The sequence below is a fragment of the Cucumis melo genome, chromosome 1 (assembly GCF_025177605.1).
Source record: "Cucumis melo cultivar AY chromosome 1, USDA_Cmelo_AY_1.0, whole genome shotgun sequence".
NCBI lineage: Eukaryota > Viridiplantae > Streptophyta > Magnoliopsida > Cucurbitales > Cucurbitaceae > Cucumis > Cucumis melo.
This window is the reverse complement of record NC_066857.1, coordinates 15,260,573-15,279,257: the sequence shown is the minus strand read 5'-3', so window position 1 is coordinate 15,279,257 and position 18,685 is coordinate 15,260,573. Positions and strand designations below refer to the sequence as shown.

The 18,685-nt window shown below is 34.4% G+C and overlaps 2 protein-coding genes across 9 annotated transcripts; one reads left to right on the top strand and one right to left on the bottom strand.

Moving 5' to 3' along the window:
* The first annotated feature begins 756 nt into the window (after window positions 1-756).
* On the top strand, window positions 757-7,849 carry LOC103490206 (protein NUCLEOLAR COMPLEX ASSOCIATED 4). The gene is made up of 15 exons (XM_008449609.3): window positions 757-1,262; window positions 1,371-1,463; window positions 1,557-1,630; window positions 1,925-1,986; window positions 2,070-2,097; window positions 2,547-2,641; window positions 3,597-3,664; window positions 3,782-3,883; window positions 4,300-4,358; window positions 4,446-4,620; window positions 5,312-5,485; window positions 6,008-6,164; window positions 6,759-6,816; window positions 6,897-7,002; window positions 7,265-7,849. The coding sequence occupies exons 1-15, from the start codon at window positions 873-875 to the stop codon at window positions 7,436-7,438; spliced, it is 1,815 nt and encodes a 604-aa protein (XP_008447831.1). The 5' UTR covers window positions 757-872; the 3' UTR covers window positions 7,439-7,849.
* Window positions 7,850-8,697: 848 nt separating this feature from the next.
* On the bottom strand, window positions 8,698-18,260 carry LOC103490205 (uncharacterized protein At5g43822). Of its 8 annotated transcripts, none has more exons than XM_008449605.3 (6): window positions 17,842-18,260; window positions 17,639-17,757; window positions 16,831-17,010; window positions 16,428-16,484; window positions 15,871-15,944; window positions 8,698-9,276 (listed from the first exon to the last, which is right to left on the bottom strand). In XM_008449605.3, exons 1-6 carry the CDS (start codon window positions 17,971-17,973, stop codon window positions 9,236-9,238), a joined length of 603 nt encoding a protein of 200 aa, XP_008447827.1. In that variant the 5' UTR covers window positions 17,974-18,260; the 3' UTR covers window positions 8,698-9,235. The 8 variants fall into 8 exon arrangements, with proteins under 8 accessions (XP_008447827.1, XP_008447828.1, XP_008447830.1 ...); XM_008449606.3 differs by having other exon boundaries at window positions 17,639-17,748; window positions 17,842-18,251; XM_051089859.1 differs by lacking the exon at window positions 8,698-9,276 and adding an exon at window positions 10,148-11,798 and having other exon boundaries at window positions 17,842-18,251.
* Window positions 18,261-18,685: the final 425 nt, after the last annotated feature.

Genomic DNA, 18,685 nt, shown 5'->3' with positions numbered 1-18,685 from the left:
AAAAATGATGGTGTGTTTAAATCTAGGAGAGTTTGATCTCCAACTTAAAATTGGTGAAGTGGGTTACATTAACCTACTTTATGTTTGGAGCTCCAAATACAACCGTGATATTTCCAACTTTTAACCTATAATTATCTACCGGAATACTATTTGAAATTTCTCATTAATATAATATTGACTATTTACTATTCAAACTAAATTAATTTATATTCCAAACACTATGCATGGTTAGCAATAAATAAAGTATAACAGTGTTCGGTACATTTCATTTTTATTCTCAAACAAATTGTTTAAACGTCTTTGGTAAATTAATACTAAACTATCATCTTTTTATATATAATAGTAATAATTAAATACACTTCTAATATTTATTTTATAATTATTTAAAAGAAGTCTTAATTTTAAATGATAAAATTGATGTAATCTGTTTTAAAAAAAAAAAAAATCCACAAACTACCAAATCACAAAATTTATTAAATATTTTATCAAATGTTCTATTTTGAAACTTAAATTTTATTAAAATTTGCATCAAATAAAAAGGGTGTAAAATAAACTCTCTCTAATTTGTAAGTAAAACTCAGAAAAGCCTTCAACATTCTTTTATAATCACTTCTAATTACTCAATACTCAAAATCACTTCTAATTTCTAACGTTACTCAAAATCCATCCAAAGTTCAAAATTAGAAAAAAAACCGCGAAGGACATCATATTCCCGTTTAAGTATAAAAAGCTATCCATGAACAGAATAGTAGACCCCAACACCCAAACAGCTCTATTCTTCCAATTCAAAAACCTAACTAAGCCGCCGTGTACCACCGTAAGGCTTCGACAGTTTTTCCGTTCCCGCCTTGAGCTTTCTCTTTGCTGCTTCAATGGCGTCCATTCCCTCCAACGATCACAACGAGAAGATGAAGAAGAAGAAGACGAAGAATGAAAAGACTCACAGCCTTTCTGACCTCAAAACCCTAGGGCTTCAACTTCTCTCATCTCGAGCTCACATCAACAACCTTCCTCTCCTTCTCACCTTCGTTTCTCCTTCTTCACCTCCTCCTTATGTCCTTGAAGCTCTCCTCTCCCTTCAGTCCTTCTTCATCACCAACCTCCCTACCCTCCCTTCCTCCTCCAAGCCTCCCCTCGCCGGAGACGACGTTCAGGTCGACGCCGAGTTCATTTACCGGACCTGGCTCCGTTCCAAGTTTGATGAACTCGTCAAGTCGCTTATTGATGTAGCGGTTTCTTCTGAATGCGACGACACTCTCAAGGTGGTGCCCTTTCGTGGCTTTTGAATTCTTTCTGTTGTTTGTTATCCATCTGTTTGGTGATTCAGTTTAATTGAATTGTGTGTTCTTTCTATGTTGTGTGTCGTTTAGGAGATTGTGTTGGATGCGATTATGGAGTTTGTTAAAGTTGGTAACAAGGGGAAATTTCACTCTGCTGTATACCACAGGTTTTTACAGAGTATTGTAAGTTGCTTTGCTATCCTTAATTACCGTATTTTTTTTTATGTTTGTGATTGTGTTAGAGCTGTGGATTTTACATATTTTTCTTATATGTAGGCTCGTTCTTCGACTCCAGTTGATACTCTGATAGCCTTGCTTGTGAAAAAGTACTTCCATTATCTCGATGTCCGGTATGTTTCTTCGTCTTCTTCTTTTTTTCCCTTTAAGAACCTGTGCCTAATGTTTAAAATATCGTCCTGCTTCTTGTGCACTGACATGACCGGGATTTCATTTCAAAGTTTATTCCCGTCCCCTTTAGCTATGATTATGTACCCTTTTCCTTACATTTGTTGATTCCTATGCCAAAAAAGATGTATGGCTTAGTTTTTACCATATCTTAACATTTTTATCGAATTCTTGAGAGAGATGCTTTGGAATTCCAATGACTATGAGATCCATTTTTAACCTGCTTCTCTCTTGTACAGTTATTTTACATATATTAGCATTAAAGAACTAGCCAAGATTTTCAAGGCTGAGTACATGTCTGGTATTTTCTCCCACCTATTCTTGACATTTTGTTATTTTTCTTTCCGGAATGCTTCGTTCAATGGAACTTTCTTCTTCTTGTAGGTGATGGTGGTGGCCATTCAAAAGAAGGGTAAATGTTATTTGATTTCAAATCATTGTCCTAAAACACTGTTACCCTTCAACATAGTATATTAATATTGTATTTACCCCTTTATGTATATGATGAGGGAGGGAGTTAGCCTACTTTGTCTTAAGGAATAGGGTAAAGTCTCCAGATGTGGGAGTTTTTACCTTGTCTACACTTCATATATTTTTTTAGCTCAACAATTTAGGAGTGGTGATTCAAACACTTGACATTTAGGACTCATTAGCAAATTAGTTTATTAATTTAATAAAGGTGTAGTTTCTTCAATTCTTTTTCAGGCCATATGATATTTAGATCACAAGGAATATATTTTTAACCACCTTAAACCACAATTTTGTTCTTTGCGTGGTCCCCATTGATAATAATTTGAAGGCACTGGAATTATGAAGTCTTTTAAAAAATTGGTTCATCACTGGTGACCTTTCTCTGTGCAGAGTGGAGTTCATTCACATTGTGCACTCTATCATATCCTCCATTCCCCCTTTGGAAAACTCAAATCAATCTGACTACACTATGTGGGTTGAATCAGGTAATTTCCACAGATTGGGTTTTTGGGCTTTTATAGAGTTTTTTTTTTTTTTTTTTTCATAGACAGATCTTGATTTATTAACATGTTGAATTTAGCATCTCTAACCTTCCTAAAGGGCGTTTTCATGGAATTTTTTGGAGACAGTAAATGAACTTTTTAATTTCATATTGACATTTAATTTAGTTTGGGTGTTAAAATGGAATTATGGACTCCAATTTAAGATGGGTAATTTCTAATATGGCCAAGGGTCGACGACTTTCAATTTTATTCTGAGGCCAATTTAAGTAATTAGATTTATAGGTTATTCCTTCTTTCTATAAACAAATTTACTCCTGGATTCTTTCATTTTATGTTTAAACCCTCACGGTGTGTTTAGAGAAGTGGTCTAGATTGTTGCTAAGGGACCCTCCAATCAAATGACTAATGAAAAGACTCTTTTATCCAGCTGGAGAAGTTTTAGCATTTATAGTCTCAACCCTCATGGTGTGTTTAGAGAAGTGCTCTAGATTGTTGCTAAGGGACCCTCCAATCAAATGACTAATGAAAAGACTCTTTTATCCAGCTGGAGAAGTTTTAGCATTTATAGTCTCAACGTTCTTTTATCCAACCGAATAAGTTTTAGTATTTTTAGTCTAAACACTTTTTATCCAGCTAGAGGTTTTGTTTATTTATTTATTTATTATTATTATTATTTGTGCTTTGTTGTTGTAATCTCTATGGATGGCATACCTTTTTGTATCTTGCATTTAATCAATGAAATTGTTACTTTTATGAAAAAATAGAATAATAAAAAGATCATTTAAGAATTGCTGATAAAGGTTCTAAATTTGCATTTTTATGAATAAAGAGTCACGGCATTGTGCATTACAATTATCCTCTGTGTTTACCGTCAGCACTTCTTTTCTTCTTTTATGGAGCAGAGTTTTTGCTTAAATTATTATTTTTTCAATTGAAGGTGATAACAAAGTGCTTTCCGATGACCAAGAAGCAAAGCAGCTTAAGATGAAGAAAAATGACGAAGAGGTCGTTACAACTAGTTTGTTCTTTATATATTTTTATTCTCTCTTTTCTGTATTGGTTTGGCTACATTGAATTTTATTATCATTCCTTCTTTTAAAGAACATCACTAACACCCTTCAGGTCTTAACCGCATCAAAGATTGTTAGAAGAATGAAACTAAAATTTTCAAAAGCATGGATTTCATTTCTTAAGTTACCGCTTCCAATTGATGTGTACAAGGAGGTAACCACTCTGCTCTGAAATTGGTCTGTATCATGGTTTTGGCACCTGTTATAATTGACTCAACTGCTTAAAAAGTCAATATTGTTTCTGAAAACAATTTTACATCTCATTTTATCTTTGATATAGTTATTTTATTTTGTGGGGAGAGAACAATAATGCAGTTATGATTCCTTTTGCTAAAAGAAGGCAGTGATCTTCACGATACCTCTTGTATCATTGTACTATATTATTGTCGTTCTCTTTAAATACTTATTTTTCATAAATACATGGGTTGGTTATTCAGGAATTCTTCTATGATTTTTTGTGTTACAACCTACCCTTCACCATTGCTTTCATATTGTAATTTTTTTTAATCCTTTTTTCTTTTGGGCTCTGTTGTCATCTATTATCTTTTTGCTCATCCTTTTGCTACTCAGGTTCTTGTAATTCTTGATCAGGAAGTCATTCCCTATCTTTCTAAACCAATTATATTAAGGTTTGCGATAATTTGGCTTGTATGTTCTCTCTTATAAATAAATCTTGTATTTCTCATTTAACACATTTACTGTATAATAAAATGCAGCGACTTCTTAACAAAATCCTATGATATTGGTGGCGTCATCAGTGTTATGGCTCTCAGCAGCCTCTTCCTCCTAATGACAAAATATGGTTTAGAGTATCCAAACTTCTATGAAAAACTTTATGCTCTATTGGTTCCTTCAATATTCATGGCAAAACATCGGGCCAAGTTTTTTCAGGTAAAGTTGTGTGATCTCTATTTGTTTTTACTTTATCTTTTTTGGGAATGATCTTTTAGTAGTTGGATGGTGATTTCAATTATCTCCTTGGAATTTTAAATGCTCTTCGTTCTACGGAGTATAATTATCATTATCTCCCAATTTGAAGACGATTTGGTTGCCTATCTCACCTAGTTTGAGTTAATTCCCATAGATAATACGATGTAAATGGAAGGGGTTTTGGCATGCTTTTCTTGGTGTATTTGGATTGAAAGAGATCTCGAAAGAGGTTTGGAACACTGTTAAGTTCAATATATCCTCTTTGTGGATGTCAGCTTCTAGGTCATTTATCAGTTAGGTTATTTTTTTTAATATTTTTTTTATATTGGAGTCTGTCTGTACTTGGCTAGAGTTTAACTTCTTTGGCAAGTCCTGTTTTTTGTATGGACTAGTGTATTTCTTCAATTGTCTTACTGAAAACTCAGTTTCTCAAAAAATAATTGTTTCAGGTTGAGAAGGTGATAACATATTGAAGCCATTCCTATTTGTTTATTTTTTATTTTGTTATTCTGTACATAGGACACATATCCATATCCTAGGGATTTGATTGTCATTAACGGTGAAAACCAAGTTATAATATAACAAATGACTTTTCTAAATGTATGGTTCATTTTCGGTGATTTTCTAATATGTTTGATACCATTCTTGGCAGCTTCTTGATTCCTGCTTGAAGTCGCCACTTCTTCCAGCATACTTGGCTGCTGCTTTTGCCAAGAAATTGAGTAGGCTATCACTTGTTGTTCCTCCATCAGGAGCACTTGTCATTATAGCTCTTATTCACAATCTCTTACGAAGACATCCCTCAATCAACTGTTTGGTTCACCGGGTAACTTATTATTTTCCTTTGATTAGTTACAATATGTAGTTGAATAAGATGTTTAGTTAAGGGTATACTTTTTATACATATAGTTTTTCTTCCTCTTTTTCTTTTTAATTTGGAAACGGTGGATTGAATGCTTGATCTCTTACCCATGATTGCATTCTTTTTACTGCTAGGCCAATTCATGATGGCTCCATAATACAATTGAATAACATTTTACAAATCCTTCACCAACACAACAATTATATGACTCAACCTTTTTTCCTAGTTAACTAAGAACTGTTGGTTTATGCTCCGAAACAGGCATTTGTTTCCCTGAAAAGACACCTATTGTCATAAATAAGTGCCTTAACTTGAAAACATCTTCGTTAGGTGGATTTGGATTTCTGTTTGAGAATTAGGATATTGGTTATGATTGAAGTTAGCACTGTTTTTAATCTTTTTGCTAAAGATAAATTCTATGACCTGCATCAAATTTTCTTTTTTTATTTTTTTATTTTGGGTGTAATGTATGCATGATGTGAGCAGGAAAATGTTGGCGAGAGTAAGAACGATGATTCCACAAGTGAAGAGGCTGCTAAAGGCACAGATGCTTCAGAGGTTGATGCTGATACACCCAAAATGAAGCCAGGCATCGATCATTTTAACTACGAGGAAACTGATCCTATTAAATCTAGTGCCTTGAGTAAGTGTTGTCTTTATTGACGTGGAAAGTCATGCAATGAATTATCTGTTGTGATTAATGGATTGTCGAAACCATTCCTTGAAGATTGTTTTTATTCATGAATTGTAGTTACCTTTCTAATTCTAGAATCCTTTTTCCTTTTGGTAATTTGGTTCTGTTTATACTCTAATTTCTTGGATTTTGTTCTTTTCATCATGTGTTTGAAAATTTATTCCATGCTTCCAATTGGATTCTCTCTCTGTTGGATGGAATGGGAAAAGGACATGTTTATTATTTAGTATTCTTGTGATGAACTGTTAATATCGCCATGACTTGTCAAAGTTGCTTTCTTGATTTGCTTTCCAGTGGTTTACTCGAGATCTTTTACAATTCATGTTTAAAAATTATCAGATCTAATGACCGAAAACATTTAACTATATGTCATGTGGGATATTAGTTACTAGTTCTATTACTTGCTTGTTCCGCAATAGTCCATGTGCATTTGGATCTTGCCTTTTTGGTTAATCCATGACATAGATGCCACTGTTGGATGCTTTGTTTTTATTTTGTGGTGGTTTAATATTTGGTTTTTGTTAACAAAAATTATTGGTACAGGAAGTTCACTTTGGGAAATTGATAGTCTTCGACACCATTATTGTCCTCCTGTTTCAAGGTATGCAGTTTAATATAGATCAAGAAACTTCTCTTGGTTTGAATTTCATACTGAAAAACTAGTCCTTTATGTTCTTGTAGGTTAGTTTTGTCCCTTGAGAATGATCTGACTGTGAGATCAAAAACAACTGAAATTGATGTTAAAGATTTTGTCGCCGGTTCATACTCTACAATACTCGGGCAAGAGGTTGGTTAGCTATTTTATATATTCTTGTAAGGTCATAAATTGTCATTTTTTGAAATTTTAATGGTTAAGATTATTGACTATTATTCCATCTAAAAGAGTGGATGTTTTCTCCTTTGTTCGGGATGAATCTCTCAGCTACTTTCGACTTTTGATATCTTCTCTGAAATCCGTCCGTTGCATCACTTTCCTTATGAAGAATTAAAATCGGATGAAATAGAATTCGAATTATTATTTGTTCTAAATGGTGTGTCTTTGGTTGCAGTTGAAAAAGAAACTGAAGCGAGTCCCTCTGGCATTCTACCAAGCACCCCCCACCACCTTGTTCTCGGAGTCTGATTTCGTTGGTTGGAGTTTCGATTACGAACACAGTGACAAGAATAATATTGATGGTAGCGATCATCTTTCAGCAAAAAGACAATGCATAGGGAGCTCATAACTTAGGTTTCTTCACCTCCAAATTCCGCCTTGGGACATTTTCGTTCCTCCAGTGAGAACTCTACATACAGGAGCCTTCATCAGAATCTCCAGACCGTCCTCCGAGGTTAACTGTCGGAAAATCGTAAGTTCTTATAACTCAAGAGTGGCAGGTGAATTTTTGTAGCCTTTCCATGAGTCATTGCCTAATTGAACATTCTTCCAAACAAAACCTTACGGTAAGAGGTAACTGTACCAGTTTTGCTTTATATTTATCAAGGTGTGTCAGCCCATTGTATACATTTTTTTTCTTTGTAGTTATTTCCCAACTTGAAGACACAAACTATATGTGATTTTGAAATTGTATTCTACAGAAATTTTGTGGTGAGTTTACAAACTCGATTGTAGCTCCTGAGCTGCGTCGATTAGTTTTGATCTATTGCAAAACAAAACTATACTTGAATGCTACAGGATTTAATTTTCTTTTTTTCACTTTTATGATTTTATCTCAACTAAAATATTAACATATACGAGTATATATATATATATATATATATATATATATATATATATATATGCACATAGGAAAATTGTCAAAAATATCAAATTTGACAAACTATTTACAAGATATCTGAAACAATTATATTTTTCTATTAGCGTCAATGGTAGACAACGATAGAAATTGATTTCTATCATTGATGCTATCCAAAAATTGTGTAATTTATTTCGCTATTTTTAAAAATATTCCATATATATATATATATATATATATATATATATATTATATTATCATACAATAATAATAAAAGAAACACAATTGCTTTTACATTCTAGTGTATATATTCTTACGACTGTGAACGCTTCAAATTAATTCTAACAATTGTGAAACGCTTCAAATTAATTCTAACGACTGTGAAACTAGTAAACTAACAATTGTGAAAAAGTAGTTTTTCAGTATAACAATCTATGAGATGGGAAATTGAAAAACCTCAGGTGAGAATTTGAAAGCTAACATAACATTTCCATATTATATCTCCTCGTAGTTCTAAATTGATCTTCCATAATTTTAATGAAAATCTCTATTACCAAATTTTGTTCATAAATACAATCTTTCTCCAACTGAGGTAAAGATACATTAACAGCTAAGAAGTTAGCGACGTCTTCAAAACTACATAATTTAACAAATGTTCAAATAGCTTATGAGGACATACCTTACGAGAAAGATGGTAGTTTAGAAATAACAAATTGTTATAAAGAAAGTATATAGTTTACAAATCAAAATTCCATGCAAATGACAAATCCGAGCATTAAAAATAATGAAATGGTAATATTTAATTTTCTACAACGGGACTATCCAATCCATCCATTTCAAGAATGCATATCTAGAAGCTTCACATTTATAATTCTACACCCTCCAAATACCAAAAAGGCACAAAAGAAAACAACAAACTACTAAGAACATTAAATTGATATTGTTGCGGAGACGGGGTGAAGGGTGATAGATAATACTTTACCTATTTTATACTAAGATCGTTATAATGTATCGAACTTGCAAGGCAAATTCTTTACCTTTTTGAGTTTAGAAATGGAAGATTGAATCTACATTTGAGCGGTTGGTTGCGCTTTTATCTGTTAAGCAATGATCATTATTAAGAATAACCACCCGGTGGAATATCCTTGAAGTTTTATCTTCTAGTTGGTTTCGTGGTTCGTTCAACTCTTCCAATAGTTGATATTGGAAGTATATGAGATATGCAGTGATAAAAGCATGTGTATGAAATCATATGTTCTTGAGTTGTTTGATAGTATCATACATTAGCTAGGCTTCTAGAACCAGTATAGTATCAAACACGAATTGAACTGCAAAAGAGGATCAAGAATCAGATTAATTTTTCGATATGAAAATACCACAATATTATCAATAATAGTATACTACCGTATTACAAGACACTTGTAGGAATGATTTCAAAACACTAGTCATTCTCATACGACTCTGAATCATAAATAAATTGTGTTTAAGAATATAAAACACTAAACAATTAAAATATTTAAAAGATTAAAAGATATATTTGGGAGTGGTTTTAATTGTGATAAAAGTATTTTTTATACCAAACATGACCATAATAGAAGGGGAAAATATGCTAGAACATACAAGGAAAAGAAAAAACAATGGGTGGAAATCCAACGAAAGGTCAACCACTCCTCTGGCAACAACAGATGACCACTAGAAGCCAAACCAAACTAACAGAATATGTTATTTCTTTATTTTTTATTATTATTATTATTTTCTATTTTTTTTTTGAAAGAAACATAATATTTTTTTAGACAATGCTTAGTATACTTAACGAGGAAAGTTCAGTACGACTAAACTAAAGTGTACGAAACACAGATTTTAAGACAGTAAAAGTTGACGAGGAACGTCAAATCTGGTCAATGCTATCATAGCCAATGATAAATCTAATTGTGCAGTGATTTCTATTGATTCATCCAAAAGTTTAAGTGGGAGGTCGAAGGCAAATTTAATTATATATCACCAACACTCCCTCTCACTTGTGGATTTGAAATATTTGAAAGACCCAACAAATGAAAATCAATTTTACCTCACTTGTGGGCTAAAATATTTGAAACGTCCAACAAGTGCAAATTAATTTTTAATTGGAATGGAAACGACAATGCAGGGACTTGAAAGCAATAAACACGAAACTAAGCTTACGTGGAAACCCAAGAACCGAGAGAAAAACCACGATGTTTTTAGTTTTATTATTTTCTGATAATCATACAATAGGTATAAGAAGGGAATAAATAGAAAAGTACAAAAAGATAAAAATGGAAAGAATATTTAGGGTAAATCTCCCAAATGGGCTAAGCCCACTAATTCTAACACTCCCTCTCAAATTGGGACGTAAATATCAATGAGGCCTAACTTGCTAACACAAAAGTCGAAGTTTGGTCTGATAAGTCCCTTGGTGAGGACATCAACAACCTGTCGGCTCGAAGGGATGTGCAGAATGCATATGCTCCCACTATCAAGTATTTCTTTGATGAAATATTGATCAATCTCAACATGTTTAGTTCTATCATGCTGAACTGGTATGTTAGCAATACTAATAACGGCTTTATTATCACAAAAGAGCTTCAATGGAGTCTTACATTCTTGATGAAGATCAGATTGGACTTTCTGAAGCCAAATTTTCTCACATATACCCAAACTCATAGCTCCATATTCAGCCTCAGCACTGTTCTTGGCTATAACACTTCGCTTTTTACTCCTCCAAGTTACAAAATTGCCCTCAACAAATGTACAATAACCGGAGATAAACTTTCTGTCAACAACAGATCCTGCCCAGTGCGAGTCAATATATGCCTCAATAGTCTTTCTGTCTGTCTTTCTAAACATCAACCCTTTACTAGGTGTCGTTTTTAAGTATCTCAGAATTCTTTTGACAGCTTCCATGTGTTCCTCATAGGGAGACTGCATAAACTGACTGACAACACTCACAGCAAAGGAAATATCAGGACGAGAATGGGATAAGTAAATCAATTTACCCACAAGGCGTTGATATTGTTCTTTATCAATTAAAACTTGATCATCAGAGTTTCCTAGTTTACAGTTGAATTCAATAGTTGTGTCACTAGAACGACATACCTGTCTCGATTAGCAAATCAAGGATATATTTTCTTTGAGACACGAAGATGCCTTCTTTAGATCTGACCACCTCCATTCCAAGGAAATATTTCAGATTTCTCAGATCCTTGATTTTAAATTCATTACCTATTCTCTGCTTAAGTTGACTGATTTCTGTCCGATCATCTCCAGTTAAAACGATGTCATTCACATAAACTATCAAAACTGCAATTTTCCCTCTCTTGGAAACTTTTGTAAATAAAGTATGATTAAAATGTCCGACTGTACCCTTGGGACTTGACAAAGGTAGTGAATCTGTTAAATCATTCTCTGGGTGACTTTTAAACCATATAAGGATTTCTGGAGTTTACAAACCTGCTGACCAAATTGGGCTTCAGAGCCAGGCGGGGGCTCATGTAAACCTCCTCACTAGATCTCCATTCAAAAAAGCATTTTTAACATCCAGTTGATATAGAAGCCAATCTTTGTTTACAGCAATAGGAAGAAGGACTGACAGTATTCAACTTAACAAGAGAAAAAGTTTCTAAATAATCAACATCATAGGTCTGAGTAAACTCTTTTGCAACTAACCTTGCCTTGTGTCTGTCAAGTGTTCCATCTACTTTGTATTTGAGAATGTAACACCCATTTGCATCCCACAGGCTTGTGTCCCTTGGGTAGAGCACAAATCTCCAAGTGTTATTCTTTCCAAAAGCTTTCATCTCTTCCATGACAGCATTCTTCCATTCAGGACACTCTAAAGCAATGAGAATATTTTTTAGTATTGTGGTAGAGTCAAGGCTAACAGTAAAGGCTCTAGGTGAGAGATTCTCGTATGACACATAATTAGATATGGAGTGATTTGTATAGGATCTAATACATTTTCTCAGTGCAATAGAAAGATCAAGAAAATGATTATACTTGTCAATTTTCCCTGTATGATCCTCTTCAACTTCATTGTTATTGGTTTCTGTTCTGACTTCAGTCTCATCACCACTGTCCTTTTCTTCCACATTTTTAAGAACAAAAACATCAGGCCTGTCATTCTCACTCATTTATTATTAGTACAAGGTTCAGTGAGGTTTCCATACCTTGATCTCGAGGAGGTTCGGAGTCTTGGATTGGAGTCAGCGACTGACTAGTAGGGGTCCCGACTTCTTTTCTAAGATATCTCCTGTAATACTTTTTTCAGGGAACTTGGTTTGTGGGTAGATTATAGGAAAAGGATCAATGTTATTCACGGTATTAGGAATAGGTTCGATAAATTCAAAGGTTCTGTTAGACTTTTCACTCATACTTTCCCTCCAAAGATGGCTAACGAGAAAATAAGATTGGTCCTCACAGAAAGTAACGTCCATTGTGACAAAGTATTTCCTAGACAGCGGGTGAAAACATTTATAACCGCACTGGTGAAGGGGATACCCAACAAACATACAAGCCTGAGCCCGAGGGGCAAATTTGGTCTGATTAGGGCCAAAATTGTGGACATAAGCGGTACACCCAAACACACAAAAAAGAACCTAAAAAACAAGACGATTATAGGGGTAGGACTCCTTAAGACATTCTAAGGGAGTCTGAAGGTGGAGGATACGAGAATGCATTCTGTTGATTACATGAGCTGCTATAAGAATAGCATCTCCCCACAAATATGAAGGAAAGGAAGTGGAAAGTATAAGGGAACGGGCTACTTCCAGAAGGTGACAGTTTTTTCACTCGGCCACTCCACTTTGTTGAGGAGTGTAGGCGCACGAGTTTTGGTGAACAATCTCCTTGGAGGCTAAAAATTCACTAAGGTTATGGTTTTGAAATTCCCGACCATTATCACTCCGAAGAACATCAATTTTTTTTATGGAATTGTGTTTCAATGGTGTGATGGAAGTTTTGGAAAATAGAGGAAACTTAAATTTATCGGTGATAAGGTAGACCCAGGTAAGACGGGTATGATCATCAATGAAAGTTACAAACCACTGTTTTCCAGATGAGGTCACCTTTGAGGGACCCCAAACGTCACCATGGATAAGGGTAAACGGTTGTGTGGGTTTATATGGTTGCGAAGGAAAAGAAACCCGATGTTGTTTTGCCTGAATGCACACATCACAAGATAACAAGGAGACATCTATTTTAGAAAAGAGATAGGGAAACAAATATTTCTTAAGTAAAGTTCGGGTGACCCAACCAAAAATGTCACAACATAAAGTTAAGTTCAAAAGTGCTAAAATAGGAAGACAATAAACTAGTCCTAGAGATACTACTACCGAACGTATCATCATCAAGGATGTAAAGTCCCTAGCTATACTGGGTAGTGCCAATCGTCCTCCCCAAATTCAAGTCCTGAAAGCAAACAGATTCAGGTAAGAAAGTAGCTTTACAATGCAACTCACGGGTGATCTTACTAATATATAACAAATTGTAAGAAAGCTTAGGCATATGCAAAACATTTTGGAGTTAGAAACCGTCAAAGAGAACTATTTGTCTTTTCCCAGCAATCGGGGCTAAAGAGTCATCGGCTATCTGAATTTTCTACCGACGCAGGGGGTATAAGAGACAAAATGCTCTGATGTCAAGTGATATGTGGCCCTCGAGTCTAAAATCCAAGGATTCTTCCCATCAACACTAGTAAGGCCAAGGGACTGAGACATACCTAATTGAGCAATGACGCTTAGAGTAGGAGAGTTAGTCTGACTAGCAGTAGGGCCAGTTGGCTGAGAGGTGCTAGTAGTCTCCCTAACATCGGTACGCCCTGAGTTCTATTGCTCGTTGGAGGAACGTTTGTTACCTCTTGGGGACCGACCGTGGAGCTTCCAACACTGATCCTTGGTATGCCATTGTTTCTGCAGTGCTCATAAACGAGAATTGGTTTTCTATTATTCTTTTAATTATCATGGGTCAAGGATCGAGCACTAAAGGCAACAGAGTTAGTTATATAATTTGAAAGCACATTAGAAAACGAAATTATCGGGTTCTTGGAATATGTTGGTAGATCGATCAATTTAGACTATGTCAAGGATACAACAACTTCAAAAACAGCTCTCCTATAGGTTTGGTTAATCCCGAGACCACAAACATATGGCTGTCCATAATTGGAGGGTGCCGATGACTCACTCGCTTCAATCCCCAATCTGTTATGGAGTTGGTTAGCCTCGTTCCTATAGAAGAAAGGTTGTTGTAAAGGGTCGATAGACAGATTTGCATTGTTGTATAGATTTGACAATTTTGCAGGTTGCTGTCCGACGACAATGGGCGGCGCGTGCGGTGGGGGATGACCGGAAGGGTGAGATGGTTGGATAGGCAACGACGTGTAGAATCGAATGGGACAGGTGGTGAGATTAACGAACGACGGTGCGTGTGGTTGTTTCTGGCCGGAAGGTTGGGCAAATGACGGTGAAGGTTGGCCCATTAGATAGATCAGCGGCGTCTGAATCCTTTGGAGAAGTTTTTCCATGGTGATATCAACGGCGGCAACGGCAACTTTTGTTTTGGTCTAGGTTTTTCCTAAACTTTTTTCTAGGGTTTTGTTGTTGCTTCGCTCTGATACCATATTGAAAGCAATAAATACGAAACCAAGCTTACATGGAAACCCAAAAATTGAGAGAAAAACCATGATATTTTTAGTTTTATTATTTTATGATAATGATACAATAGGTACAAGAGGGAAATAAATAGATAAGTATAAATAGATAAAAAAGAAAAGAATATTTAGGGTAAATATTCCTGATGGGCTAAGCCCACTAATTCTAACAATTTCAAATCAAGAGATTTCTCGTCTTCTTCCCTCTTTCGAAGCTACCTACTTGAGGGCTTATAAATAGCTTTGGCAAAAAGAACATCTCCAACGAGAGATAATAATCTTCATCTTTTATGAAATAAAAGAAGAAAGTACACTTAGAAGTAGTAGTGTATAAACCACTCAACCGTAGTTGTAAAGCGATAGAAAATAAGAAAAATATGAAGATTTGCCTTTAGTGGTAAATGAACACTTCAAAGTCAGGAGGACCACGCAACTACTTCAAGATGGTGGTTCATTAGAAATTGGATAAAGCCCAAAGGGCAAGGTTCATGACAATGAAAGCCATTAGATAAGAAAATATACAACATATGATCTTAGACACAAAACCCAGAAAGGAACACAATGAAAACGTGAAAACCGAAGTAAACATTGCACCTAGAAGAATGGAATCACTAAGGGGTCGTTTGGCTAACCAACTTAAACAACTCAACTTCTATAGAGAACACTATTGAACTAGCACATTTATCGAGTAACTTCACCTTCCCAATTTTTGTACTTTTTACATTTACAAAGTAATTTAATCTTTAACTCCATCTCTACTTTCTACATTTACCAAGTAACTCCATCTTGTTTTCATAATCTACTTTTCACAATAATTGAAGAACTCAATCTTACAACTCTATCCCCAACACAAACTTACTAACTTCAAAATATTAATCTTAAACTTGTTAACTCCACTTTGTGGGCCAGACACTTCCTACCATTCGAGGTTGAACATTCAACATTTTCTAGGACATATAACAACATTTACCTAAACCCATCTTAACTTTCAAATCTACACATTACAAGGTTCTTTTTAGGAAAATTGTCAAAAATAGAAAAATTGACAAAATATTTACAACTTATAGAAAAATAAAGTTCAATAAATTTTGTCATTTAGTGATTTTTTTCTATGGAGTATAAATAGTTTGTTTTCTTTTTTCTATTTTTGAAAAAAAAAAAACCCTTCTTTTTATTGGCTAATTTGATTTTTTCAACTTAGAAGTGACACATTCATCAATAAAGTTTAATATACGATATGCTGAAAGTATCAAATGCTAACCTTCCTCTTTCTTAATGTTAGGTTGGTCAACCAAGAGTTGATGTAAGGAGCTGAGGTCTTGAGCTCCATGATTCCTAACAATTCAAGATACACAAATTTTTGGAGAGAGAAAAAATGGGCAATAGTAATTTACATAACTTGGAGGGGGAGAAGAAGATGATAGTTGATGGCCAGTACTAGAAAAGGATGTTTCACAAGCAACTATCAGAAGAAAATTCAAGCTCTAAAACCGTTTTTTTTTTCTTCTCATTTTTGTCACTAATGGACCACCCATTCGAAGCCACTAAAGAAGTTGTTTGGTTCAGTATCATTTTTGCGGTGATAACGAAAGTTTGGAAAGAGACAAATGCTAGAAGCCTAGAATTTTCAAATAAAGTCTACAAATGAAGTGCATGATTCATCCATTTTCAATGCTCTATTTTGGTGTTAAAATTATATATATATATATATATATATATATATAACATGTTCTTTTTTTCCTTACATTACCAACTTCATTAATCCTCTAGTTGCAACCAGAACATCCCATCAAATTCATCAACTGGGAGGAAAATTACCTAGCTTTCCAGAAAAGTTCCGGAAGTGCTGAGACGATAGATTCTTTAAGACTGTACCTAAAGACATTGAGGGGAATGAAACATAAATATAGGTGTATCGTAACATAAGCTAAAACATCAAGCTGAATATATACGTGAGAATTCAAACAGATATCGCATATTTTCTCAAAAATGAAACAACGAATAAAGAAGCCAACATAGGTTAGTTGGTTTCCGCTAAAATGATCAGGAACAGAATTTTCAAATGAAAAATATACAAGGGTGCAAAAAACTAACCCCACAAAAAGGAGTCTTAAAACTAAGAAGCGTACTCCAATGCAAGCCTAAGATGATCAGTTTTTAGTTTGCACTGGATACACAATTTTTCTTTCATGACATAGAAAGAGATGGGGAAAGTTCTTACTCAGAGCGGTGCATGTTGCAGAGAACCATTAACCCATTCAAACAATCTTCAAGGCTGGGTTTTAAACCAACTCTTTGTTGTAGTTGTTTTATTGATGGCTGATTGGAACCGCCTTTAACTAATTGCTTCCCGTCACGATAAATCTTCTCCATTGAATTGACAACGTTCCCAAGTTCTTCCCTGAGATCTTTATTTAGATTCATCATTCATGAATACAAAGGTAGCATGAATATTTTAACATACCTTTTCGATTTAAGAAGCACAGACATAGATACGACACGACAGACACAATTGCACCATTTTTTTCTTAATCTAGGACATGGGCACAAGGGCAAATTTTATTATAATTTACAAGTATGAGTAAATATATCATTTTTACACGAGAAAGACATATAGAGTCAATGAGTTTGATGCATTTTGCTTTAAATCTTCATTTTTCTTTATTATATATGTGTCTATTTAGTATAACTAAACAATTTTGAACCTACAACTAGGATCTAAAAATCTAACAAACAAGTGATCCATATGAGTCCAACAAGTGTTCGAGTTCCAAGTGTTTGACATGTGTCTGACATAAACACACCAGTCAAACTAAAGTGTATGCACAACCAACTTCATGATCTCCAATTCTTTTATTCAACATGTTCGAGTGGAAATTCAAACTTCTAACATCTTACTGTTAAAGAGGTATGACTTAATTAGTTGACAGTTGGTCCTCAAGTACATGATCCCCTTTTATTTTTGTTTACGATTTTTTCTTCTGCCATATCCTACAAATCACATGTAAAGGCAAGAAAAACAAACTTACATTGTTTTTTTAATGGAAGAGAAACTAAGTTGCAAGGATTCCATCTGCTTCCCCAATAACGCCTCTACAATGCCATCCATGCCAGACAGACTTCCAAAATTCTTAGGATCCTGAAGCAACTGACAACAAAATTTCAAAGAATATAATCTTCAAGCTAAAAAAAATAAAAATAAGTTCAACAAAAAATCAAAGCTGAGACTGACCTGCAGCCTCCCAATGATGGAGGAAGCATTTTGGAACTGCGAAATCAAACGAACTTGAAGTTCATCCCAGCGATCCATTTCATCCTTGAACTTCCTGAATCTCTGCTGATACTTTTTCACCATGGCCTCCATAGATTGAAATTTAGACTGTCACAACACCGCCGTTACTGAGAAGAAAGCAGAGGAATCGAGCCGCCGTAGGTAGATTTGGGCGTCGTGGTTCGTGAATAGAGCATCGCCGCTGCATGAAGGAGCTTGCGTCGCAGTTAGTTGGGCTTCAGAGGCGCCGTTAGTCGTCGCTGACCGGAGTCGTTACGGTCGCCGGTGTTAGTTTGAGAACTGGTGGCTGCCGCTTTGCACAAGAGAATAGTGGAGGTGAAAGAAATAAAAGATGATGTGGGCTTAGGTCATAAATTTATATTTAAAATATTGGTTTGTATATATATATATAAACAATTAAGTAAGCTTGAAAATTAAGATGTCTTTTTCTTTTTCTTTTTCTTTTTAGTTTTTTTAAAATTAATTCTATTAACACCCAATTTTCCGATGTAAATATTCACTTGTACCAACGAAAAAATTGAAACTATTTTTAAAAATTATAGTAAAATATTGTTGATAATTTAAGTCTTTCTTTTATTTTCTATCTTTTATAAATAGTTTTAATTTTTTTATCGATAAGAATTTTTTAATAAAAGTTGTATTTTTGTTTTAAGAAATTTGCCAAAAATTCAAGTAAGAGATAAAGAAACTATTATAGAAGATAAGAGAAATTTGAAAATATTGAATAGTTACTGAACAAAGTTTGACTCATTTTTAGATACACGTTTTATTTAAATTTAATTAA

Bases quoted from the DNA above. Each gene is read 5' to 3' on its own strand.
- LOC103490206 (XM_008449609.3), top strand. From the start codon at position 873: ATGGCGTCCATTCCCTCCAACGATCACAACGAGAAGATGAAGAAGAAG. The intron at 2,098-2,546 runs GTAAATGTTATT...TTCTCTGTGCAG, and splicing joins GGTGGCCATTCAAAAGAAGG to AGTGGAGTTCATTCACATTG. The intron at 4,621-5,311 runs GTAAAGTTGTGT...CATTCTTGGCAG, and splicing joins ATCGGGCCAAGTTTTTTCAG to CTTCTTGATTCCTGCTTGAA.
- LOC103490205 (XM_051089859.1), bottom strand. From the start codon at position 17,973: ATGGAGGCCATGGTGAAAAAGTATCAGCAGAGATTCAGGAAGTTCAAG. The intron at 17,758-17,841 runs GTCAGTCTCAGC...TTTTGTTGTCAG, and splicing joins CCATCATTGGGAGGCTGCAG to TTGCTTCAGGATCCTAAGAA. The intron at 17,011-17,638 runs GTAAGTTTGTTT...TAAAGATCTCAG, and splicing joins TCTTCCATTAAAAAAACAAT to GGAAGAACTTGGGAACGTTG.